A 27287-nucleotide genomic window follows, 5' to 3' on the forward strand; every position below is an offset into this window, starting at 1 on the left:
TCCTTAAGGAGGGAAGGTGCCCCAACCAAGAAGCAATTTGTCTCCAACTTTTAGGTTGCCTTTTTAAGTATCTACATTTTGGACAGTAATGGACCCTGGTTAAAGGCTTGTATGATAAGGAGGAGGAGGATGTTTCCCAGCTTGGCACTGAACTCCATTCTGATCTGCGTTATTTAAAATCTGGAGTGATTCAGTTCTTGGTTGGGTGTCAGAGGCTAAAGCTTTTTAAGATTGATCTGAGGCCACAATCAGAATAATAGGAGATAAAGAACCCTGAGTGATTGCTTTTTAAAACGTGTGCAATTTTCCAAGATGCTGCCAGTGGAGAATCTTATCATGCCACTTGTTAAGAAGCATTTCAGAAGTTGGTTCTTCAGACGGTCTCCCTCTAGACAAGATGAAAAATGAAGACTTCCCAGAGAGCCAGCTTTGATCAGGTGGGAGAGAGAGCTGGATTAGAGTGTGAAGTTCACAGAACGATCAGGAAGCCCAAAACCCAGACCAGTGGTAGAAGGGCAGACACCCGGCCCCTGCAGGAGGTCCCACCAGCATCGTCACCGCAAACTATGAAGGAGGAACCCAGTCCTTCACCATCCTGGGACTCCTGAATCTACACCATACCTTATTTTGTGGCACAAGTGATAGTGTTATTGGGGGAGGGATTGTTCCTAGAGACAAACCAAATGAACAGGCATAGCGGCCAAAATGGTTGTAAAATAATAATTATGACAAGTACTCATTCATATTCATTCAGCCTTTAGCTCTTTACAAAGCACCAGCTCAGGCAGCCCAGTGAGGACAAAAGGACAGAGGTTAATGTCCTCATTGTACAGGTAATAAAACCAGGCATCAGCCCTGGACCCGCTTGAGTCCCACGTTAAGTGTCAATGTCACGATAATTACAAACCCCTATAATTATTTTTAAATGTTTATATGTATTCCAGCTCCTGTAAAATGGTTATAAGCAGACTCTATTCCTTGGCTATGTAATAACTCACAAATCACAATAGCGCTTCACAATTGTGCTTCTGACATTGTATTTAAGAAGTCTTTGCCTAACCAGAGTCATAAAGGTTTTCTACCAGAAGTTTTATCGCCTTATGATTTTACTTTTAGGTATATGATTTATTTTGAGTATATTTTTATGTGTGATGTCAGGCATGGATCAAAGTTCATTTTTTTACACAAGAATATAAAATTGTTCCACCACCATTTACTGAAAATACCATCCTGCTATCCATACTCCACTGAACTGCCTTTGAACCTTTGTCAAAAATTCATTTGTTTGGGCTTCCCTGGTGGCGCAGTGGTTGGGAGTCCACCTGCTGATGCAGCGGACACGGGTTCGTGCCTCGGTCCGGAAAGATCCCACATGCTCCGGGGCGGCTGGGCCCGTGATACATGGCCGCTGGGCCTGCGCGTCCGGAGCCTGTGCTCCACAATGGGAGAGGCCACAGCAGTAAGAGGCCCGCGTACCGAAAAAAAAAAAGAAAAAAAAAAAAAAAAAAAGCCATTTGTTTGGGCTTCCCTGGTGGCGCAGTGGTTGAGTCCGCCTGCTGATGCAGGGGACATGGGTTCGTGCCCAGGTCCGGGAGGATCCCACATGCCGCGGAACGGCTGGGCCCGTGAGCCATGGCCGCTGAGCCTGCGCGTCCGGAGCCTGTGCTCCGTAATGGGAGACGCCACAACAGTGAGAGGCCCGCGTACCGCAAAAAAAAAAAAAAAAAAAAAAATCCATTTGTTTGTTTGTTTGTTTCTGAACCTTCTATTCTGTTTTATTAACTTCTTTGTCTATCTTAATGCCAATATTACAATGTTTTGATTACTATAGCTTTATAGTAAGTCCTGAAATCCAGAAGTATTAGATCTCCAACTTTGTTATTCTGTTTCAAAGTTGTCTGACTGTTGTAGGTCCTTTATATTTCTATATGAATTTTAGAATCATGTTCTATAGGTCATGTCCTATAAAACACTACTGGGTTTCTGACTGGGATTGCTTTGAATCTTTAGGCCAATTTGGAGAGAATTGACATCTTAACAATAGTAAGTCCTCTGGCCAGTAAACACAGTATATCTCTTCAGTTGGTTATATCTTCTTTCAATTCTCCCAGCAATGATTTTTAGTTCTCAGTGCACAGATCTTGAAGATCTTTCATCATATTTATCCCCAAGTATTTCATATTTTGGGGTGCAAGTAAAATGGTTTTGATTTTCAATTTCCAATTGTTCATTGCTAATAGAGAGAGATACTACTTAAATTTGTGCATTTGTCTTGTATCCTGAAACCTTACCAAAATCATTTATTAATTCTAGTAGCTTTTTTTTGGTAAAGTTTCAGCAGATTTTCTACATAGACAATTATGTTGTTTGTGGAAACACTTTCACTTCTTCCTTTCCAATTTGGACAAATTTTATTTCTTTTTCTCACCTTATAACAACAGCTAGGACTCGTACAATATTTAATAGAAATAATAAGAATAAACATCATTGTCTTGATCTTGGTCTTAGGGGAAAAGCTTTTAGTATGATATTAGCTTTTCGTTTTTCAGAGATACCTTTTATCAGGTTGAGGAAGTTCTCTTTTATTCTAGTTTGCTGAGAATTTTTATCAGGAATGGATGTTGAATTTTGTCAAATGCTTTTTTTTTTTTTGCATCTATCGAGATGATCTTTTCTCTTTTCTAGTTTATAAATATGGTTAATTACATTGATTGATTTTGGTTTGTTAAACCAACTTTGCATACTTGGGATAAACCCCAGTTGGTCATTATTTTCCTTTCTATATATTGTTGAACTTGATTTGCTAAAATTTTGTTGAGAATTTTTGTTCCTGAGCGATATTGGTTTACAGTGTTCTTTTCTTATAATGTCTTCGGCTGTTCTATATCACAGTAATGTTGGCCTCATAAAATGCACTGGAAACCATGCCTTTTTTTCACTTTTCAAAAAGAATTTGTGTAGTATTGGTGTTATTTCTTCCTTAAATATTTGGTAGAATTCACCAGTGAAATCATCTGAGTTTGGAGTTTTCCTTGTGGGAAGGTTTTTAGCTACAAATTCCATTTCTTTGTATTTATATTTATTTTTGCTGTGTTGGGTCTTTGTTTCTGTGCCAGGACTTTCTCCAGTTGTGGCAAGCGGGGGCCACTCTTCATCATGGTGCGTGGGCCTCTCACTGTTGCGGCCTCTCTTGTTGCGGAGCACAGGCTCTGGACGCGCAGGCTCAGTAGTTGTGGCTCACGGGCCCAGTTGCTCCGTGGCATGTGGGATCCTCCCAGACCAGGGCTCGAACCCGTGTCCCCTGCGTTAGCAGGCAGATTCTCAACCACTGTGCCACCAAGGGAAGCCCCCAAATTCCAGTTCTTTACTAGATATGGGGCTATTTAACTATTTCTTCTTGACTGAGCTTCAGTAGTTTGTGTCTTCTTTTATCCACTTCATCTAAATTTCCAAATTTATTAACATAATGTTTTTCTTAACATTACCTTATCTTTTTAATACCTGAAGAATCTGTGGTGAGGTCACCTCTCTAATTCCAGATATTGACAATTTATCTTCTCTCTTTTTCCTGATTAGTCTTGCTAGAGACTTATCAATTTTATTGATCTTCTCAAAGAACTAGCTTTTAGTTTCATTGGCTTCATTATTTTTTTATTTTTCATTTTATTTATAGCCACTCTGATCTTTATTTTTTCATTTTTTTACATTGGGTTTAATTTGCTCTTCTTTGTGTCATTTCTTAAGGTAGAAGCTGAGGTCATTGATTGAAGCCTTTCTTCTTTTGTGATATCAACATTTAGTGCTATAATTTACCCCCTAACTACTCCTCTAGAGGCATGTAACAAAATTTTATATGTTGTGTTTTCATTTTTATCCAGTTCAAAGCACTTTCTAATTTTCCTTTTTGATGTTTTTCTTTGATGTATGGGTTATTTAGAAATGCATTAATTGGTTTCCAAATGTTTGGGGATTTTCCAGAAATTTTTCTGTTATTGATTTCTAACTTAATTCCATTGTGATCAGAGAACATATGTTGTATTTGAACTTTTTTCCATTTTTTAAGACTTGTTTATGGCCATCTTAGTAAAAGTTTCATGGACATTTGAAAACACATGTATTCTACTGTTGAGGAAGGCAGCAATTAGGTCAAATTGGTTGATAGTGTTTATTCAGGTCATTTATATCGTTACTGATTTTTTTGTCTACTTGTTTTCTCAATTATTGATAAATAGATAATGAACTTTTTTTTACTTTAATCGTCTACTTCCTATTGCTCCATTAATCTTCCTTCCTTTCCTTTTTTCTGTCTAATATCATTTTCTTTCTGCCTAATTGTCTTTAACAATTCTCGTAGTATGAGTCTGCTAATGATGCATTATTTCCTATTTGTTTTGTGTATCTTAAAAGGTCTTTACTTAGCCTTTATTTTTGGGGGATACTTTTACTGGATTCAGAATACGAGGTTGACAGATTTTCCTTTCAATACCATTAAAGATGTTGTTCCACTGATTTCTTAACTTACATTGTTTCTGATAAGAAATTTGCTGTCATCCTCACATTTGCTCCTCTGTACATATTGTATCATTCACCTCTGGCTGCTTTTAAGAGTTTCTTTTCATGACTGGGTTTGAGCCATTTGATTATGCCTTCATATACTTACTTTTCTTTATGTTTCTTATGCTTGGGGCTCATTGCACTTCTTGGATCTGTGGGTTTATACTGTTCATAAATTTGGAAAAGTTTCAGCTATAATTTCTTCACAAATATTTTTCAGTTCCCCCCTCCTTGTCCAGAGACTCGAATTACATGTAAATTACACTGCTTGACGTTATCCCACATCTCACTGATGCTCTGTTCATTCTTTTTACTTCTCTTTTCTCTTTGTTTCATTTTGAGTAGTTTCTATGGCTATATTTTCAAGTTCTCTAGTCTTTTCATCTGCAACATTGAATCTGCTGTTAATCCCACTCATTGTATTTTTTATTTGCACATTGTACTTCTCATCTCTAGAATGTAGATTTGAGACTTTTTTTTATATCCGCCATTGAGGGAGTCACCATATCCTCTGGCCTCAGTCAGATTTTCAGATGTCTGTAGTTCCACCCAACATCTTGACTATCATTTCGTAAAAGAGCCCAAGCTAGAAACACCCAGCTAAGCCATTCCAAATTTCCTGGTCTACAGAAACCCTGTAAGAGAATAAAGGTTTATTGTTGTTTTTACCTACCAAGATTTAGGGTAATTTGTTATGTTGCAATAGATAACTAAGACATTCAGAATCTGACATAGGAAGCTTTCTGAATTCTGAGCATGTTCACCAGTCCCTGAAGGTTGTACCACATCCTAGGTGCCCCATTGCTGGGTTTAGACAAATGAGAGGGAGCAAGGCTAATCACTGGGCTGCTTCCCCTCCACCTGCAGTGTTCCTGGAGTTTGTATTTATTACGCTGTAGAAATGATGGATTTTGAATAAACCATCTAAGCTGACACTAATATAAGAAATATACTCTCTCCCAAAGTTGCTCTCTGAGAGAAGGAGTTTCTGGAGCTTTTGTCTGGGGCCTCCACTGGATACCCACGGGTCCTCTCAAGCTGGTACATTCACAAGGGCTGGGGAGGGAGCTTTGGTGAGCCAGCAGCAGGCCTGGAGTGGAGCTCGGTTACACACAGACAGAATAGCACATCCTTTGACCATTACTCCCTTACACCAGTGGACTTGCACTGGTGTGAAGCTAGAGATGAATGAAGTCATTGGCAGCCTCTCAGGACAAACTGGGATATGCAGGCTGAGTAAATAGCAAAACAGAGCAAATGCACATAGCTCAGACGCAGGGGGAGGGGGAGAGGGGACTAACCTTTGTGGGAAGCTGTCAGTGTGACTGGAGTTTGCACGATCTCTTTCTGCACCCAGCTGCCCATCTGTGCAGTTGTAGGTGCAAATGGTGTGTCTGGTCCCTTCCCAGGCCCAGCAGGAAGGAGACCAGCCACCCCCTCCAAAGTGCTAACACTCACTTTGGGCTCCTCAGGGAAAGCCCGGACCCCTCTAGTCCAGGGCACGATCTGAGTGGCTGGAGGTACTCCTTGTCCTTCGGAACTGCACGTGTCCAAGGCACAGCAGCTCAACCAAAACCTGGCTCTCCAAGGCCAGCAGGAAAATATCGGATCATTTTAACCCTCACAACAGCCTCATGAGGCAGATACTGTTATCCTTATTTTACACTTGAGGGAACTGATGTGCTGAATAAGCTTATGGAAAAGGCACCTTCCTTTGGCTACTTACTCTAAGTGCCCCTAGAGAGTGGTTGTCAACGTGTATCCCCGGGGGCCAGCAGCATCAGAAACCTGGTTAGAAATGCAGATTCTCCTTTTTCGTTTCTCTCTTTTCTTTTTCCGGCCACATTACACCGCCTGTGGGATCTTAGTTCCCCAGCCAGGGATTGAATCCCGGGCCACGACAGTGAGAGCGCCGAGTCCTAACCACTGGACCAGCAGAGAAATCCCCAGATTCTCCTTCTTTCTCCAGACCTATAGAGTCAGAAACCCCAGGGGTAGTTCTATTAGTGCTATGCTTACCAGCCAGTTGCTAAACATTTCCACTATTAGAAATTAAATCATACAGACCTACAATTAAATAAATTATATTAAAAACAAAGGTAATTAATGGATAAACAGCAAGGTCCTACTGTAGAGCACAGGGAACTATATTCAATATCTTGTCATAAACCATAATGGAAAATAATATGAAAAAGAATATGTATATAAACACATATATATATAACTGAATCACTTTACTGAATACCTGAAACTAACACAATGTTGTAAATCAACTATACTTCAATAAAATACATTAAAAAAATAAAGATAATCAGTCCTCAAAATGTATCACCCCCTAATTGTTTGATTTCATTTACTCCTATCTGTGCTCTAGAGCCTGTTGACCCCTATGGTATCCACGTGGCAGGAACACTGCGGTGCATTTGTCCCCAGTGCCACATTCAATGACGACATGAAATCAGCCATGGAGGGTATTTATATCACAGAAGTTGGCAAACACTACAAATCAGCTTGCCTTATTTTTTTTGGAGAACCTGTTGTTAAACACTTACTGCAAGACCACCAAACTTGGTACTCCGTGTTTTAACAAGCCCTGGGGTGACTCTCATGCCCTCTCAAGGTTGAGACCTAGCCCGAGGGTCTCAGCTGGATGCTTCATACTGACTTCTACGTGTCTTTCATCACAGCCTTAACAAATGACATACCGGAAAGGGGAAAGCAGACTCCCTCTGCTCTCCTGCCCCCTTCCTCTCCCCTCCCCTTTTCTTCCCCACTCCCAGCCCTCCCCCCACAAGTGCTTGAGCAAAATGCTGGGATCAAAGCCGTGCTCTTAACCCGTGGGAAGCAGGAGGGATCTGGGTGACCAAAAGCCAGTTCTGAGGGCCCCTTGCAGTAATGGGGGCCACACTGGGATTCTTCTGAGTGAGTGATGAGCAGTGGGTCCCAAAGGCACAGCCTGGCTCTCCAGGGCAGCTTCTTGCACACAAAGTCAGCCGGCAGCTGCTGTCACAAATACAGGAGGGAAAGTGCTCCATCATCAGACACCCCCGGAGTGCACGTCCCCGCTTGCCCTTGCCAGCAGTGGGACCAGGAGACTGGTTGCTTCACCTCTCCGACCTCCATCTGCTTGCCCAAGACGATAGGAATAGTAGTACTCACCCCTGTGGGGCCTCTAGAAAGATTAAATCCAATAGTTTAGACAAAGAGCCAGGAATATAGTACAAGCTCTGTAAACAAGGGTTATTACTGCTTTTCCATTTAGCTGGAGTAGAAAGTAATGTCAATGTCAATATTGTTACTCCCATTTTATGGATGACAGATATTGAGGCATAGAGGGAAAAAAACCCAAAGTGCTCAGAAGTACTCAGAGACAGTTACTGAAACAGCAAACACCAGAGACCCTTCCCGTTAGCCAGTGATGGATCTCATCCACATCCTGTAATGAACACGTTTCCCCATCCTGGGGTTGCAGCCCTGATTTATTCCCACTAGCCCTCGGTTTCCTAGAAAGACACCGTTAGTTCAGTTACAGCGATTACCATCTGGTTCTCCGGTTTATTGCTATAATTTCTCTAAAGCAAGCATCCGTAGGTAAAGACGCCGTTCTGCCTTTACGGTGCTTAAATGAGAAAAGGCATCTCCATGTGTCCGTGCAGCACAAGACTCCAGCAGCCACGTGGAGCCTCCAGTCACCTTGAAAGCCAGGAATTGCCTGGAAAAGATGGGAGTGGAAAGAAGAGCGCTCCATGAGTACACATGGGGGTGGGGACTGGAGGCAACCGTGTGGATACAGCAAGTGACCGCGTCAGTCACCTGGGCAAGTGCAGATGCAGGGATGCTGTTCCCCCACCCAGTGTGGAGCCCTGACACACAGTAATAGCTGGGGTTTATTTAGCAAATAAACAGCTTTCACTATGCCAGGTACTGCTCTGAGGGCTTCCCAAGTACTAATTCACTTAATGCTCACAACAGCCCTGGAAAGGACAATTATTATTCCTATTTCACAGATAAGGAAATTGGGAAGTTGCACAGAGAGGTTAAATACTTTGCCTGAGGTCACACAGCCAGTAAGTAGGTGACCCAGGATTTGAACCCAGGCAGTTAGACTGTAGGTATGGTACCTTCTTCGCGGTAGCTGACTCCCACGTAACAGGTAAAGAAATGAAATCTCACCCAGCCAGGAGGGGGCAATACTGGGCTCACACAGATCTGTGCATCCTTTCCCCCATGTTACCGCCTGGACAGTTACATACAAGAAACCTTCCTCTCCCTGACTCTCCTGCCCCAGAAAGCCTGCAAATGGGCACATTCCCCCCCCGCCCCCGCCCCAATAATGGAGCCTTCCTCCCTGCTCCTGACTTGGGCTTACCATGCCTTAACCAGGAGAGTGACAACCCTGGGCAGTCCTCTGTGGGCAGAGCTCCTCCAAGGGTGTCAGAAGGTAGTGTCGGCCCACTCGAGCAGGCACCCCATGCAAGGCCTCATGTGCGCTCGGTCCCTGCCATGGAGAGGAGGCCTGTGCTCCTCCCAGCACCCAGCCTGCCCATCCAGGTCCTGGAGGGCTGGGACTCTGACCCGCGGCTTCACCCTCTGCTCCCCAGAGCCCTGACCGCAGAAGCCCTTTCCCAGCCATCTCACGCTCTCGTGTTTGTGTTTGTCTCTCTATTTAGGGCTTTATTTCTCTACAAGGGACCCAGGTGACTGAACTTCTTCCTGGCCCTGAGGACCCGGGAAAGCACCTCTTTGAGATCAGCCCAGGTAGGCTTGAGCACCCTTCAGCTCTGTGCTGGGGCTGGCCCTGGTGGCCCCAATGGCAGTGTCACTGCACCTCTGGCCTGGGAAGGGCCACCTCCGCAACACTCCTCTCTGTGAGAACGCCAGCGCTGTCTCCAAGCACAATTCGGAAATTTGGGCCAAATCTAGAGGATATTACACATTTGGGGGGAATTTAGAAAGTCCAGTCAATTATCTAGGTAATTAGCTTCTGATGAGAGGAAAGTGTGGATTTTTAAGTTCAAAATAAAACAAGGGAGGTAACCAATCCATGGGGACACCTTAGAGTGAAGGTCCAAACACAATATCTGGGTCACATGCAAATAAGTCCAGGGAAAACCACTAGCACAGGTTCAGAGCATTAAAATAAGCTCTGTCACGAATCCCAGAACAAAGCATTGCAATGTGGTGGGAGGAAGGGGAGCGATTTAACTCAAAGAACCGCCGACATGTTAGCAGTTACAAAGCAGGTTTTTAAAGTTCCCAGTTTTAAAATGTGGTTCTTATTGAACTAAGTAAATGTGTCTTGCAAGTGAGTCAGTTTACAGAGGGGCTGGCTGGTGAGGTGGTATTTTACTAAGCTTGGCCTCCCCCTGTTGCAGGGCCTCAGGCAAGGATCTGAGCAGTTCATCCTGTGGTGATCCCAAAAAGCACGAGAAAGGGAGCAGGAAGGGAGAGCCAGCAGGGTGAGCTGGTGCCACTGGGGGTGCCCGGGGCTCAGTTCCAATGAACCGACTCAGAGGTGTCTCACCCAAGGAGTGAGGAGGCTGGGGGTTTACCCACCAAGTCCCACCGGCCATTAACTGAGAGCTGCTCCCTGGGAGGCTGACTCTGGCATTTCTGGCCCGCCCTGCGCTTGGCCAAGCTCCCTGCCTTCAGAGAAGGCCTTCAGGCAGAGCCGCAGGTGCTTGAGGAAAGAGGCTGCCAGTGTGGATGGGAACAGTGAGTGCCCAGGGGTCTGGGCAGAGCACCGAGAGCAGAGGCTACAGGCAGCTAGTCATCACACCCTATCATGTGCCAATCGAATCTAGACTTCCTTCTGGGAAGTGGTGGCTGTGGATCGAGTGTGCTAGGGCCTGTGGGGTCTGTGAGCCAGTAAGTTTACAGTCTCAGAGAGGCAGAGCCACACAACCTCTCTGACAAAGTGACCTGGCTACGGGCTGTGCACCAGGGGACGCATCAGCCCAGGCTCAGGCCAGCAAGCTATGGCCCACTGGGAGCAGGACTGAGCGAATCCAAGCCTGGGGCAGGGTGTGCTCACCTTTGCTCTGTCCATACTGGGAACTCCAGGAGGTACAGGCTGCAGGTGAAGTGCAGGGAGACTCTCCCAACTGCCTGCCGCATATGCAGAATTCAAGTACCGTGGTTTCATTTGGGTATTTCATCTACTGCAAGAATCTTGTTGCTGAAAGGACACATTAGAAGGTGGCAACAGAGGGATCCCAGGGCATGGAGTGGAAAATAGAGGCTTGGTTGATTATGGAACAGGAGTAAAGGTTTCTGCCAAGAAGGTAGAGAAGAAATGAAGGAGGGGAGTGAGGTAGGCAGGGCCCTGCCATGTAGGGGAGGGGGAGCTGGACACATGGAAGGAAGGCTTGGGGAGGGGCCGGGGGCCTGGGCCTGGGAGTTGGGGAGGGCTGAGGTGAGGCCAGAGCCACAAGGTGGAGGTCAGCGCGCACCACCATGAAGTCAGAAAGGCACTGGACGTGTGCCCCCAGGGACCGGATGGGAATGGTCACCAGTGTGCATGCTCTTTATCTGGGTCAGAGCTATTTACAAGAATTTCTTTGACTCGGTGGGGAAGACCCATTTGCCACGTAAGGGAACACATTCACGGGTTCCAGGGCTTAGGACGTGGACATCTTTGTGGGGCCATTATTCTGCTACCACAGTACTCAAAACATCCCTCTAAGGTAAGGGGTACTTCCATGCCTATTTTATAAAAAAGGACACCGGGGGTTAGAAAGGATTGGTGACTTGCCCAAGGACACACAGCTGGATGGCAGTAGGGTCAGGGCTTCTACCTGGGCAGTCTGACTTCCAAAGCCACACACTTATGCTGCCCTTCAACACAGGTACCTGGTACAGGCCTGGCATTTTTCCTACGTGGGTGGGCCCGAGAGGTCTCAGGACACGGTTATAGAAGGAAAGGCTCCTCACACCCCTTTTTCCCAAGCACAGCAGTGGTCGAAGCACCAAATATATGCAGGTTCGAAGCGCCGCCCTCTTGCCTTTGGCTGTGCAGCCGCTCCTGAAAGCCGGGGCTGGGGATGGAGGGTAGCTGTGAGACCACTCAGGGAAAGCAGGTCAGGTGGTAGGTAGTGCAGAGCCCCAGGCAGCCTTTGGGAAGCGCTGAAAGGAAAGACTTAGTCGCTTCCGCTTCCGTTGGATGCATCTTTCTGGCCCCGGAAAGCCGAACTGCAGTGCACATCTGCCACACCCAAGACCTCAGAGGGAGGGAAACTTGACAACTCTTGGACATGTGATAGAAACCCAAGAACGATAATGCATGAGGTCAGTTACATGAATTTTAAGTCATAGCTCTATTCATGCTCTTTAACAGTATAAAAAAAAAATCACAATTTTTCATCAAGATAGAATTTAAAATATGAGGAAAATTATACTGTGAGTGCCATCTAGTGGAGAGATACGCCAATTTCATGACAGGCCTCGCGTGTCCTCCAGCCAGCCCCCAGCCATCTCAGTCAGCCAGGCCACACCTCTGATTCTTAACGGGCTCCGACCACCACTAAATAGTGGGGCTGCGGCTTGAGCCAGTTCTAGCCCCAGAGCCCCGCATCCACCAATAGTCTGAGGCTGGTTCCTGGGTCAGTCCGGAAGGAGCCAGGCCCCAGGAGGGGCTGGGATTCGAGGACGCTCGGTCTCCTTCCCACTCGGGCCTCTTCTCTAGCCTGGCAGTTGCTCCCCTCCCAGGAAGGGGCAAAGCAGCCCCTCCCAGCCCTTTGAAAGCTGTCTGCCCCTTGCAGACTTGATCCTCTTGGCCTCCCAGACCATCACTGCTTGGCACTGCAGGCATCTGGGCACAGGCAAGCTTAGGCCTTCCTCCGAACCTACAAGGATGGGGGAAGGGGTGGAGAGGCCTGCTTTGGCGCTCTGGACAAAAAGTTGCTAAACCCACAACGTGTGCTTATGTTTGATGGGTCGAGTTAGGTGATCCCTAGAAGTCGTCTCGCTAACATCCTTATTCTAGTATTACCTTGATGCTACCACAGGGAGGCAAGCCCACTGACTACAGGCATTCAGACGGGAGCCCTAAGTCGTGCTGGCGAGTGACTGCTGGTCTATCACGGCTTCTCCACTGCTGGGCATGTCTTTCCAGAGTCCCCGATGGCAGGTGGCAGAAGCCAGCTCTGACAAATGCAGACAAAGGGGGAAATGGCCAGAGGCTATGGGGCCACACAGAATCAGCCCATGGGAAGCTGGAGAGATGCGTGTGGAAGGGGCAGGCGGCAGGGCTGCTCAGGGCCCCCGGAGCCAGGAAGAAAGAGTGGTAGGTGCTCTGAGCAGGGAAGGCCGAATCCCACAGGCTCTTCAGTCCCGGCTGCGTCGATGGCTCAGGGTCTGAGGTGGCTGTGTTTACGCCGTGTGCCTGCCACTGGTGACGCTGTGGTGGTGAGGAAGGACCTGTCCACTCCAGTGCCTGGACAGACCCGCCCACAAAGGCTCACACAGTAGGCACAAGGACCCCCCAGAGGAACTCAGGTGCTTCCAGGGAAGGGAGAGGAGGTGCCCTGCATCAGACACAGTCCATGGCTGTTTCTTTAGGGACCAAGTGTCCACGCTGACCGTGGCTCTTTCTGCAAATCCACACCGGGGTCCCAGGTCCGAGCGCCTTTCCCGGCAGCATTTCCTCCTGGAGTGTGAGGGTCCCAGCGTGCGGGGCTGAGGATGACCTGGGTGAAACACGAAGGCCGCCCGGAATCTCAGAGCAGGAAAGTGCTGTCTTCTGGAGCCGGAGGACACGGAGTGTGTCACGGTGGCTCTGACATCTGGGCCCAGTTCCCATCACAGAGCGCCTGTCTGCTTTGTGCCCCACAGACCACATTTCTCAAGATAAAGTGCTGGAGGCTCTGGTGGGGAAACTGCCCAGTTCAGAGGTCTGGCAGGTGCCCTGCTCTCCCACAGAGCCCCCCGCTGCCTCCTTCTACCACGTTGCTTGGGATCCCCACCCACTCCCCAGACACCAGGTGGGCATCTTGCGGGCAATGGGCCTGGGCAGGGATGGCTTTGAGGCCTTGGGTTTTCAGCTCCACCTAGGCATTCGTACGAGCAAAGCGAGCAATGGCACTCCATGGAAGTTGGGGAGACAGTGGAGTGTACCCAGGCTTGCCAGCGATGCCGCCGTTCCCTAGGGGCAGACATCTGCACACAGAAAGGAAGGTTCCAGGGGAGAGAGTGGGGAGGCCGAGTGCACGTGCCATATCCCTGTTTGCGCCTGTTTTCTGCCCTCTTCCAGCAGGGCACGTGTGACCACACAGCAGCTAGCTCTGACCAGTGTTCCAGACTGTCCTCTCCAAAGTCAGGGAGGACTGGACAGAAGCCCGACCCTGCCACCCAGGGCCTGCTTGGTTTTAGACAAGTCACTCAATGTCCCCGTGCCTCTGTCTCATGACTTCTAATTTGGAGATAATAAAGCCAAGTGCCTTGGGTTTGGTGAGGTTGCAGGGGGAGCCTAGTGCCTGGCTCAGTGTAGATGCCAATATTTTTCTCTTCTTCCCTCCTCTCTGCAGTCTGTCTGTTTATCATTATTATTAATAACAACAACACAGTTCCCGCTTAGCTATCACCTGTAAGTTATCAGTCCTAATACTGTGTGATGAGTGCCCCAGTAGGGTGTCCCCAGGGCTGAGAGCCCAGAGCAGAGGGTGAGGGTGGCTCGCCTGGGTGGTTAGGGAAGATTTCACCCAAGCTAAACCTTGACAGGGAAGTGAAAATGACCCAGCTGAGCAAACAAGAGAAGGTCATCCCCAAATGATGGGGGGCTAGAGTACACAAAGGCACAGAGGCCTGGGGAAGTATTCTGTGGGGGAGACTCGTGGTGTAGAGGACCAAGGAGGAAAGGGGGGCGGGGCCAGGTCACGAAGCACCTTGGATGCTGGACACAGAGGCTTGGACTTTAGCCACTGCACTTCTTCAGCAGGCAGGAGGGATGGTTAAAACCAGAACTGTGTGTTAGCAAACCCACTAATGTAATGATGGGGGGATTGCAAGGACCCGGCTGGAGATGAGGAGGTAAGCTGCCACTCCTCGTTACCACCGTCCATGCTCTGCCCGGACCCTCGCCCCAGCCAATGTCCACAGAGGAGACCACCCTGCCCTGCCAAAGCGCTCACCGTCGGGGAGGCAACTCAGAAGCCAGGCCACTTAAAGCGGAGCTCTGATTCTTCCTGTGCAGTTCCAAGCTCGTGTGCCAAGTTCTTAGCAAGGGGGCCCTGATCAGCATATGCTTTTGGGATCTGAGTGGGTCCCAGACCCAGCTCAGTCTCTAACTTGCTGGGGAAACCAGATCAGATTTCCTTGGTTTCTCCAACTGCAGGATAAGAGGGCCTCCGAGGTGTCCACCTGCCCTAGTAGAATGGTGCCAGAAGAATGGCCTTCCATAAGCAAGCTTCCCCTGCGAGAACGGGTTCCAGCAGTTTCTTACGGCTACACTGGATCTTTGAAGCCTCTCTCGGGCATTGAGCTTACAGCTGGCTGTCCTTATCCTCCTGCAGCTTGAAGCAGATAGGAGAACTGCTGCCTGCTATCTGTGAGGCCTGACCTTGGAGCGAAGCCAGCGCACACAGATTACTCTGTAGAAGTAGACTGATACGGTGCTCCTGACATCCCCAGAGCATCGCTCATCTCCTCAGCCGCCTCCTGAGCAGGATGCCGATCTCAGCCTATCTCGGCACCTGGTACCAGCCAGCCGGCATATCAGCCTGACCCCGGGTGGCCCTGCTGAGTTTGCCTGCAGAGCGCCAGACGATGGGTAATGACTAGAAATGAAATTAGATGAGCAGTTCACAAGCGCTCCCCACCCCTGAGGGTGGGAGAATCAGCAAATACAAGAGTGGTTTCTGGAACTTCCCTGCTTTGTGGTCTGGCCCTACTGTCTTAACCTCACTTTTCTTAACAAAACACAGGACCAGGTATGGGAAACTCCCGCTGACGTCTCTGGAAATAGATGCCCTTGAAGAGGAGGTTGCAGTTCATTCCTTTTGGCCAAAATCATGTTCTAGAGCAGCCCTGTTCAATAGAAATATAAAGCAAGCCGCGCTTGTAATGAAATTGACCATCCCCTTGCTCAGTTAGGCCAGCTGCATTTCAAGTTCTCAGCAGCCACGTGTGTGCGGTGGAGCCGTACCGCACGGCACGGGCCTGGATGCGGAGGCGACTGGGTGCAATGCCTGCCGTAGAATAGGTGCTCAGCAGGTACCCCTAAAGTGAAGGGGGGGAGGGGGAGGAGGAACAACTGGGGGAAAGCCTAGGTTTTGGGGGGTTTTTTAATATAATAGTGTTTATTTTTACTTGTTGACAGTTTGCTTTATTTATTTATTTATTTACGGCTGTGTTGGGTCTTCGTTTCTGTGCAGGGGCCACTCTTCATCGCGGTGCGCGGGCCTCTCACTGTCGCGGCCTCTCTTGTTACGGAGCACAGGCTCCAGACGCGCAGGCTCAGTAGTTGTGGCTCACGGGCCTAGTTGCTCCGCGGCATGTGGGATCCTCCCAGACCAGGGCTCGAACCCGTGTCCCCTGCATTGGCAGGCAGATTCTCAACCACTGTGCCACCAGGGAAACCCAAAGCCTAGGTTTTGAAGTCAGACACCAAGATTCACAGTTCAGTTCCACCACACACTAAGGGCAAGAACTTGGGCCAATAACTTACATTCTCTGAGTCTCATTTTCATCATCTGATAATAGAAAGAAAACTACCTACTTGGCAAGAAGGCTGTGAACATCAAGTGAACTAAGATACGTGGACGTGCAGAGAACACTCCTCTGCTCTCCACCAGCCCGTTCTCACTCTCCCCTTCCTCCCTCCCTCCCTCTTTCCTCTCTCCTCTCTCTCTCCCTCCCTCTCTCCCTTTCTTTCAACTCCTCTTTACCATATACAAACTTCAAATAAGATTTCAAATTTCTTTAGTTTATGGCTTTCAAAACAAACAAATCCCAGCTCTCCAGCAGTTGTTCTCAAGTTTTCCTGCGTATCAGAATCCCCTGGAGCACTTATCAAAACCTAGAATGCTGGGCTCATCCCCAAAGTTACTGATTCCAGGGTCTGGGATGGGGCCAGAGGACCTGCATTTCGAATGCGCTCTCAGGTGATGCTGCGCTGCTGGCCTGGGACCACACTTTGACAGATTGAAAGGGAGCTCATGGAAGAAAGGGGAAATTTTATATCTGATGCCTTTAATGGTGCTTTTTCCCTGCTTTTTGGAGGCGGAGCGCTGCGTTTTTACTTTGCACTGGGCCCCACAAATTAGGTACTTGGTCCTGCGTACAGTGGAGGGGTAGCTACAGGAGCAAGGAGCCCAGAGGCTGTGTCCATGGAGACATGAGTCTGGAATAAAGGAGGTGATGATCCCAGCACTGTGCTTGAGGGCCTTATGCAAACGAGGCTGAGCTGCTCCACTGTGGTAGGAAGAGGGCACCAAGGGGCTTGACAGCCTCACGAAGCACTGTGACTCGGGAGCAGGTGTAGCTATTCTTTGTAGGGGCCTAGGGCCAGACCAGGCACGGGGTTTTCTATTTGCTGTTTAAATGGCGCACTCCCTTGGGTGGAGGAGATACTCGTGGGATGAGAGGAGACCACTCACAGGCACCCAGGGTCCCCCGAGGTGCAGCGCACACTCCCACCAGCTGCGGGTCTCCCTCTCGGCAGCCACTGGACCGCGGCGCCGTGCACCTTCCTGGGTGAGGGAGTCCAACCAGGCATCTCCCTTTCCCGCAGCCCGATGCCCTACCCTGTGCACTGGTGCTGTCAACCAAGGCCGGGACTGTCACCACCGTGCTCCACCCTGAGACTGTGCTGGGTTGGTGGCCCTGACCCCAGCCCTCTGCCAGACTAGGGGAAGGGGGTGGCAGCAATCACTGGGGGGAGGGGGAAGGGGGGCTGTTGGCCTGGGGCACCAGGAAACAGTGGGTGGCTCAGCACCCCTGGAAGCAGGAGGCTGCCAGGGGCAGGACCACCAGAGAATTGAGGTTCCAAGCCCTTGCACACGCTCCCCTGGCCCATCAGAGTTCACTTATAAAACACAAATTTAAAGGCAAAATGGTTGACAACCTCAAGACAGCCACCAGAGAGCAGTGAATTCCTAACACAGGGTCCTTCTGAGTAGGGACCCTGTGCACCTGCCCTGGTCGCAGGCCCTTCAGCCCTGACTGTGGGCTACTGGACGTAAACGCAGGACCTGACTTTCTGTTCTCTTGCTCTAGACTCCAGCCTGTGAGCTCAGCCTAACACCCCTGTTGATCTCTTCTTGCAAATTCACTAGCCCTCAGAGCCTCCAGTCATAAATGAATTCAGTGCACATCTTATCAGTGTCTTTATCCTATTCATAAACTTGGCACCCAGAAGGGATGTGGCTTCTCCAGGCGCTGAGCGTGCTACACCCATCATAGCCCAGCCCTGTGTTCTTCCCGTCCATCCCTTGCCCTGGGCCCGAAGCCACTGCTGCCCTGTCCTCTCCCTTTGGGCCTGTTAATAGAGACGCTCCTGCACTTGCTGAAGTCTCCGCTTCTCCCACATCCTGATCCACTAAGGCAGAGGGGCCTTTAAATGGAACTGCCGCCACCCCAGAGGGCATCAGGGAATGTTGCCCTCGGAGGCAGTGCCTGCATCCCTTGCAAATCAAGGCTGTGGTCCGTTAGGTGATTAGACTGAAGCCACCTCTCTTGAATGAGGCCAATCAGAAATTGCCTTTAGCGGCCCACCCAGGGCTGCCCACCACCAGGGCAGCCTGGCTTCCTGAGTGCGTAACACGGTCCTTACCCCAGTGCGCTGGCTCAGCCTCACCTTGGCAAGTGTGACACTCTGCCTGACCCACGGCCTCCTGATCAGCACAGTGAGGGCCACCTGCATGGCCTGCGGGGACTCCAGGAAGTGTCCTGCCCTGGCTTGGGGAGGCGCGTGGATCCAGACTCCAGGCTTGCCACTGTCATCCTCGTCCCAGCCAGGTGACCCACCTTCTCCCACCTCAGGGCTCCTCGTTCAGAGCCGCACCTGCTTCTGTGCACCTTTCATGCACGATTGAAAGTACCTCTTGGTTTTTGACCTTCTTCTCTTTTGGGGGCAGTTACGTTTCTCTCATCAGACTTAGGTCTCCTCGGGGGCGGGGTCCATGTCTGATTCACACCTGCAACTTCAGCCCGGTGCTCAGTGTCTGGCCCAGACGAGGAGCACGGGAGGAGACACGCACAGTTGTGCCAATATCCTGGGGCATGAGAGAGCTTGGCTAACTCTGAGCCATTCGCCGTGGGTTAGATCCCAAAGAGCCTTGGCATTTGGACAGTCTTATAAGCAATGAGGAGCCACTGAAGGTTCTTAAACAGGGGAAAGTTATGATCGTATTCAGCAACAATGAGAAGACCGGACTGGCGTGGGTGGTAACAAGGGAGACCCGAAACCAGTTGGGGGGGGCTGCTTTAATAGAGCAGCAGGCACTGGGTACTGACAAGTTGGAACCAAGCTGTGGCTGGGAGGATGGGGGATGGCTGGGAGGCAGAAAGGCCAGACCCGGTGAGGGACAGGATGCTGGAGGTGAAGTCCAAAATGACTGCCAGGCTGCTGGGCAACTAAAAAAGGACAGACAGGGAGAAGAAGTTTGGGAATGAAGATGACTGGGTCATTGTGAGGTCACGGAAGCCCAGACTAGCAGCTGTGACAACCTGGATTCAGTTTTGCAGCCCTCAGTTCCACTCCCACGTCGTCCGATGTTCCATCCCTCCCCCATTGTAAGTGATGCTCTTTCTCTATTCGAGACAAAGATCTAGGAAGCCCTTCCAGACTCCACTCCCACATGCTCCCACAAACCCCTCCCTGCGATGCGTCTTTTTAATGATAGAGTTCAAAAACCAGACCCAGAACTTACTAGCTATGTGACCTCGGTCAATTGCTAACTTCACTGTGCCTCAGTTTCCTCATATATAAAATGAGAATAATTAAAGTATACCTATACCTTGGGTATATCTATATCTTGGGTTAGGGATGGGGGTAAAGGGGTTGGATGTGACTATAAAGGAGGAGCAGAGGGAGCCTTACTCTGATGATATAGTTAAGTAACTTAATGGTGGTGATAGTTTCATGTAGCTACACATGTGATAAAACTGCATAGACCCCTCCCCTGCCTCATTACACACACACACACACACACACACACACACACACACACACACACACACACACACACACACACACACACCAGTCCAGGTATAACTGGCAGAATCTGAATCAGTTCTGTGGATTGATCGTACAAGGTCGGTTTCCTGGTTTTGATGCTGTGCTGTAGTTATATAAGATGCTAATATCGGGGGAGGCTGGGTGAAGAGTGCATGGGACCTCTCTGTACAATTCTTTGCAACTTCCAGTGAATCTAGAATTATTTCAAAAGAAAACTTTTTTTTTAAGTACATACCCCATAGTGTTTTTGTGATGTGATACACCTATATCTTAGGACAATACTGGCCTGTGTTAAGTATTCTATACAGTTTAGCAAGTATTACAATAAGGTGTCTGCAAAACCTAGAAACAAAGGATCAATGTATCTTTAAAGAGTAGTTAGTAACCTTTTCAAATAATATACTATATAATATACTATAAGGCAATGGGTCAAGTTATTTATATCAAAAAGTATAACAAATACAGTACTTTCTCAGAACTTTGTGACTTTCTGGCCATTCTGTGGTCTATTGATTGACTGACCACTGGGCCCCTTGTTTCTTAGGGGTGTTTCACATGGAAAAACATTGAGAATATTATTTGAAAATTGGCAAATGCCCGGTTTAACACCTTGACATCTCCTGACTTTGCAAGACACCCGTGTGTGGCACTCCTGCAGCTATGGCGACTGTGCACGTGTCTGCCCACCTTCTGTATGGCTGCCCCTCACACGCCCCAACCCAGATCAGGTACAGGAACATGTTTGCTGACAGACGGAATGAAAGACCGCTCACAGGGGAAACCTGCTAAATTCCTTCAAGAGCAACTGGTCGTGTTCCTGGGACAGCAATAGGAATAAATTCCCTATATTAACATTTTCCGCAGGACACAAGCAACATGAGATTCTTAAAGTCATCTGTTGAGTTTCTTTTTAGAAAGACAAGTGGGAAGGGCACCCTGCAGTGTATTGGTTCAGTCTTCCCAGGTGATCGCACCTTACACTCCTGTTGTAGAGATTTGGAAACTGAGGCACAGAGGGGTAACTTGTCCAAAGTCACATGACTAGTACAAGATGGAGACCGGGGTCCATCCAGGTGAGTCCCCGTCCAGGGTCCCATCTTAGGCTGCCAACAGGAGCCGAGGAGGGTGCCGGGCACCACAGGTCTGAGACACAGAGGGGCGCAGACAGAAATTCCTCAGCTAGAGATATGCATACCGGATGGGAAAGGGTGATGTGCAGGAGGAGGTATACTCAGTGCCAGCTCAGAACAAAGATGTAGATAAAATTCTTTACGAGTGATCTCAGCTAGACTAAATCTCTAGATAAATTAGGATGTGGGGAGGAATGTGGCAGGGGATTAGTGGGTGGGGGGTTGAATGACCCAGGTCACCTCTGGGAAGCCAAGCCCAGGTACAGAGACTCCTCTGATGGAGAGCCTTTAGCTTAGGAACTTAGACACAAGGCTGTTCTTTAGTCTAGGTCCTTCATACCCAGGTGTGGTCCATGGACCAGCTGCATCACTGGGAGCTTGTTGTAAATGCAGATTATCAGGCCCCACTCAGAACTACTGAAACAGAATCTGGGTTATAGCAATAAGCCCTGAGCGATTTGTGTGCATGTTAAATGCAAAGCCATGCTCCCAAGCGAAACAACATCAGTGCTACCCAACCCTGGACTGTAAGCTTCTGAAGGAGGGTCTTGCATCTGTGCGTGCAGAAACTAGGGTGCCGTGCTCTTCAAGATGCTTGAGAAATTAAACCTGTGAAAGAGCAGCAACTCAAAAGCAGGAAGGGAGCTGAAAGTGATGGTAGAGAGAGGCAAACAGTGACAAGAAATTGAGTGTAGTTCCCAGGCTGCAAGCCGAGCTGTAACCAGGGCTGACTGCCCACGGGCTGGTTCTGGCCCGCAAGACGTATTTTGTTTGGCTCATGAAACATGTTTCAAAGCAAAAGGTTTTACCCATTGATAATGTAGATTTCTATAAGGGTGAATTTGGGCCTACTTTCTCCATATAAACAATTAACAGGATCTCAGTAACAGCTGCTCCTTTTGGACAGAGCTTGAGTGTCCTCCAGTTGGCCAGAATCCCCACCTCTCCCTATCGTCCCCATCCCAGGCCCCCTTCTGCCCCTGGCACCTGCTTTCTCAGTTCAACTTACCTGTCTCATCTCTCTATAAGGGTTTGAGTCTGGGAGCTCTAGCGTAGGCAATTAAAAACTCAAAATCAAAGATGGTTAGAAAATGATAGTTATTGTGTATCGGCCGAGTCACTTGACACCCCCATTTATTGGCCGCGTCATTGGACACCCCCATTCTTGTGCGGCTGTGGTTAAGGGCGAGGTGTTGAGTCACACTGTCTGAGATTCAGCTGTGGCTCAGCCTCTGCCCAGGTCTGGGGTCCTGAGCGAGTCGTATAACCCTTTAAACTTCAGTCTCTTCATCTGTAAAATGGGCTCAATAAGAGCATCTCCATGTGGAGCATTAATCCCCAGGCCTGGAACATAGTTAGCAGAAGCTGATAAGTAAGATGTTAGTAATTGCAGTTGCCAGAGCAAAACAACACGCGTGAATGCAGGTATTTATTCCCTGCGTTTCTAAAATATCAGCCTTACTTATCAATATTTTCCACCAAAAGGCTACAGAATACATAAAATTGTTAAATTCAGTGAAGCTACATATTTTATACATTTCAAATAGAAATTGCATACATATGAAAAGCATTAAGTGAAAACATAAACACTGAAAATATTACCCTCCTAATAAAAATTATTAGCAGATGAAATTAATAAAATATTATTCAAAAATAACAAACCGGGTTTCCCTGGTGGCGCAGTGGTTGAGAGTCTGCCTGCCGATGCAGGGGACACGGGTTCGTGCCCCGGTCCGGGAGGATTCCACATGCCGCGGAGCGGCTGGGCCCGTGAGTCATGGCCGCTGAGCCTGCGCATCCGGAGCCTGTGCTTCGCAACGGGAGAGGCCACAACAGTGAGAGGCCCGCGTACCGCAAAAAACAAACAAACAAACAAAAACAAACCAAGCCCCATAAGACAAAGAAAAGTTTAATAATAATGAACGCTTGAAATCACACTATTTGATGTTAGTTTTGAATCACGAGCATATTTGGGGCCCTTTTTTCTAGTTGCTATAAAATTTTTGAGGATATTGTTCCAAACTAAATTTCAATCTAAGATTATCCTTTGAGTGCTTTACCTTCAAATAATCTTCTTTCTTATTCAGTATGCTAGAGGGTTTTTTTAACTGCTTTTCGTGGTTAGCAGGGGCTACATCTTTTAATGAATCATGACCTCTAGTTTTATCTCCGAAAAAGCATTTCCAGTTTGTCTCATCTTCTGCAGCATCCTCCTGGGTAGGTGATCCCATGGGTCTGGTGGACGGGTTGCTGGGAGGAGTTGTGTTTGAAGGCCACTGGTTCGGAAAGTCTTTGAACCAGAATAAGGATTTATGTTGCAATAGAGGCACCTTGGTTCTCTTCCCCACTGTGGATTATGGAGGAATAGAAAACCACTTTCTAAACAACTTTTCCTTACTGGATCTAAACGTCTATTGAAGCATATCCCCAGGTGTAAATGATTCCAATTTTTTAAAAATATATCACAAAAATAACCTGGAGTTTGTTGTGTTTTAAAAGCACATTATTCTGGAATGCCAGAATGTTAAAAACTGGGGCTACAATAACTAAAATAAAAACAAAACAAAACACCAGATTTGGAAGCTTTCCTCAAGGTCAGTGATACTTTCCTGGGTTCTGAGGGCACAGCTGCCCCTGTTGCTTTTCTTGCAGACTTGCATTGGAGGAAGCAGAGCTGAGGAGGCCATGGCTGGGAAAAGATGGAGGTTGTTCTTGTCCCCCCAGAATTCATGTCCACCGGCAGTCTCAGAATGTAACCTTATTTGGAAATAGGGTCTTTGCCGATAAAATTAGTTCAGATGACATCTGGCATAGGGTGGGCCCTAAATTAATGACTGGTGTCCTTATGAGAAGAGATTTGGACACACAGACGCTCAAGGGAGAGGCCATGTGAGGATGGAGGCAGAGACTGGAGTGATGCAGCTACAAGCCAGGGAAGGCCGAGGAGTCCCCGCAACGCCAGCACTAGTAAAGGGCATGGACAGCCTTCCCTAGAGCCTTCAGAAGGAGCATGGCCCTGCCAACACCTCCATTTCAGACTTCTAGCCTCCAGAACTCTGAGAGAACAGATTTCTGTTGTTGTAAGCCACCCAGTTTGTGCTGATTGGTTACAGCAGCCCTAGCAAACTGGTACAGACACGCAGTTAGTAGTGAAGCGGCCAGAGCAGTGGGCCTTTGGCAGCAGAACTGACTTTCACTGGCCTGGAGAATCCAGCTCACACTCTCAAGGCCCCAAACCTCAAAGACCTGGCTCACCTTCCTCCCCTCCTCCCTGGAAGGTCCCGCATCCTCTTAGCCCCTCCATCTGAGCAGCCTGCTACCCCAGCTATGGCCCGTCATTTGCGCCACCTGCTCCACCACCTGGTCACTTCCAAATGCTGCCTGTGGTCGAGTGGGAAGAACAGAGCCACAAGAGTCTGAGATCCTGGGAAGAACTGGCTTCTTCCTGGCTGTGTGCATGCTTTAGAAAGTCACCTCATCTCCTGAGCCTCACTGGATGGTGACAGTAATGACCCTGATGGGCCTCGGCAGGGATGCGGGATGCAGCGGTGCCTGGTACATCATAGCCACTCAGACACGTGAGGGGCCTCTCCCACCCACAGGCAGGAATGACGAGAATCCCAGCATCCTAGAGAGCCAGGCCTTTCCTGACCGGCTCTGGGGAAGAGCTGGAGCAGGTGAGGCCCAGAACACACCTGCCATGGGCGGAGCCTTCCTCTGGGAGGAAGGGCCTGGAGCTGGCAGAGGAGCGGCCGTCCTCATCAGACACACACACACACACACACACACACACACACACACACACACGCACACGCACACACACACACACACACACACACACGCCGGGCTGAGAAGGGCCGTCGGGCAGGGGGCTCTGGTCTGTGGTTTCCCGTGTCTGGCACTGAGTGGCACTCCACAAATACCTGTCTCAGGAATGATGCTGGAGAGGGAACAACTCACCAGATGTGTCAGAACAAAGTGCTTGCCAGACCAGCCCACCGCGCAGGAGCCTCCACTGAAGAGATGTGCAGCGCAGAAGGTTTTCTTTTCTTTTCTTTTAAATTGAGAGAAGCTGATCTTCTTTGTTCTGTGAAGGGTCACTTAAGTGGCCCTCTTAGAGATGCAAATGCCAGACGAGTAAGCACCCAGCATCCTGGGATCTGTGCTTAAGGGGACCTTTTGTGGCCGGTAGTGGTGGGTTCTATTTTGTATTTTTGAGTGGCTTGGCAAAGATCGTGCCCTCCTTTGGCATGCAGCAGAAGGGGGATCTGTGGGGAGAATTGGGGAGGAAGAGACATGTGTGGACTAATTTGCACAAAGAGCCCAAGTTTTCTGGAAGGAATGAGATGGCTGCATCACCACTGTGTTTTCACACTTTTTTTGACAAGAAATAAACATTACATCCCACCTGAGGGCTCAGGCACACACTGAAGCAAGGGTTTCACAGAACAGTACTGTTCCTCTATGCAGCGCCCACTGGCATTTTCCACTCTCTGTGATTCTATCTCATTTTTTAAAAGACTGGCCAAGACCTACTGAGGTGATTTCATGACCCCCCTACTGGCTTGGAGTCCATAGTCTGAAAAACTCTTCTTGGGATTTGGTGTTCAGGACACCTGTCGGGTGGACCAAGGCCTGGCTGTGGGAAGGGTGCTGTGGCCATGGGGTTAGTGAGCTCCACCTGGGACTGAGTAGGGAGAAGAGAAACGGTGGTCCTTGGGAGTTGTCAAATGCTAGAACTGGATCTGACCTGGCCATCTGAGGCCAACTCGCCCCTGGAAATTGTGTGTGTCTGGGTGTGATTTGACAGAGTAGAAGCTTGTGGACCCTCTCCCGAAGCAAGATGTCATGTGCCAGAGGTGCTGTGTGGCCCTGGAGAGATTTGGTGGCCCTCTCCCTCCCCACGGGGGTATTTCTGTGGTGCCCAGCAGCCGGTTCCCACACACCTGTGATCTCATTGACACACCAAGGCCAGCTTGGGAGGGGCCCACCCCATGCCCACCATCCTGGGGCAGCCCTGTGAGAGTGGTCAGCAAGGACATCCACAGTCATACCTCAGAGGTCCTGCCTTATCAGGCTAGGAGTCCTCCAGACTGAGGGAAATGCTGAGGCCTGAGCAGAACATCCTGGAAGAGTTGCTGCTTCCACAGCAAAACCTTGGGGAACGGGGACTTCACCCATCCCAGCATCTATGCTTTAGACACATGGCCAAGGCCAGCTTCTGCTAAGAAACCTAATGGGCATCAGGATGGGATGGAAGTGGCCTGGACCCTTGCCCACCAGAACCAGAATCGCGAAGCCGGCTTGTCCTGTGCTTCCTCCTTCTACAGCTAGGTGGCAGCAGCAAGCACAGGTACTTGAACCCCCACCCTGTGGACTCTGCCATCCCCACCTCTCTCCTCTGGGCTGAGATTGTCCCAGTGCCGCCCCTCCACCTGCCCAGCACCGCTGGCTGCAGCTCTACTATGAAAGGGAAGGCTGTTGGGCACTTACTTCTCTTAATATCCCAGTTAATCCTCATAGCCCTTCAGCACTTTCGGCCCCATCCATTGCCCCACTGAAAGAGAGAAGATCTTTCAAGGTGGTGGAAGTTGGAATTCAACTCAGTTTTAGTCAAGGCAGTACAGAGGCCAAAGACAGGCTTGGGCATCTAATGGCCCACCTGCCCCTCACAGCACCTCACCTCTCTGAACCCCAGGGTGGCAGCCAAACCTGTTTCCCTTTCCTATGTCCATGCAGACAGTTTTCCAGCCTCGCCCACAGCAAGATGGGTCACATGACTGAACGCTGGACAATGGAATGTGGGTGGGAGTGTGACTGCAGGCTGCTCTCAGCCCCTAAAATTCCCTGAGATCCCCCTGCTCCCTCTTCCCTCCTCTGATGGAAAGGATCCAGGGGAGGACGCTGAGGTCCTAGAAGGAGCCTGAGTCCCTGAGTGACCGCCTGGAGCAGAGCGTCCTCCCACCCGCCTTTCATACTGACCTACTTGAGATGGTGACCTGAGCATGAAAGAATGTTTATAGGGTTGAGGCTCTAAGATTTGCGGTTGTTTTGTAACGGTAGCCGGCATTAATTACCTGATTAACGTGCTGGTTTCTTTATCTGTGACATGGGGTTTTCTACATTCAGTCTCAGGGTGGTTGTGCTTAAGACATATAATGTATGCAAATTGCCAATCCTGGAGGCTGGTGCATTGCAAACACTCAGAGACTCACCCGGTAACTGAGGTCACTCCCTTCCACTGTCAGCAGCTGCAGCAGCAATGGTGACAACCGCAAGGAGGACTAATTAACCCCCAGGTCACAGTGCTGTGCCCTCAGCCAGGCGGACCAGACAACAGATGGGCCAGGCTCATGGTAGAGGGTCTTATCTTCTGTGGCACGTGGGGATGCTGGGAACCTTCAAAGGTGCACAGGTCTTATCTATGC

The 27287-nt window shown here is 49.0% G+C and overlaps 1 protein-coding gene across 8 annotated transcripts in view; it reads left to right on the forward strand.

Annotated features, from left to right (window-relative positions):
• Positions 1-27287, forward strand: part of ARHGAP22 (Rho GTPase activating protein 22) — a 207443-nt gene that overhangs the window by 85742 nt on the left and 94414 nt on the right. For 6 of the 8 annotated variants that reach the window (XM_067710255.1, XM_067710256.1, XM_067710250.1 and 3 more), the window contains one exon: positions 9225-9312. In XM_067710255.1, the coding sequence (XP_067566356.1) occupies positions 9225-9312 (88 nt within the window). Of the gene's footprint in view, positions 1-9224; positions 9313-14884; positions 15030-15062; positions 17404-27287 lie in introns of those variants that run through there. The other 2 variants (XM_067710258.1, XM_067710257.1) reach the window with 2 other exon arrangements.

This window comes from Pseudorca crassidens, chromosome 16 (assembly GCF_039906515.1).
Source record: "Pseudorca crassidens isolate mPseCra1 chromosome 16, mPseCra1.hap1, whole genome shotgun sequence".
Lineage (NCBI taxonomy): Eukaryota > Metazoa > Chordata > Mammalia > Artiodactyla > Delphinidae > Pseudorca > Pseudorca crassidens.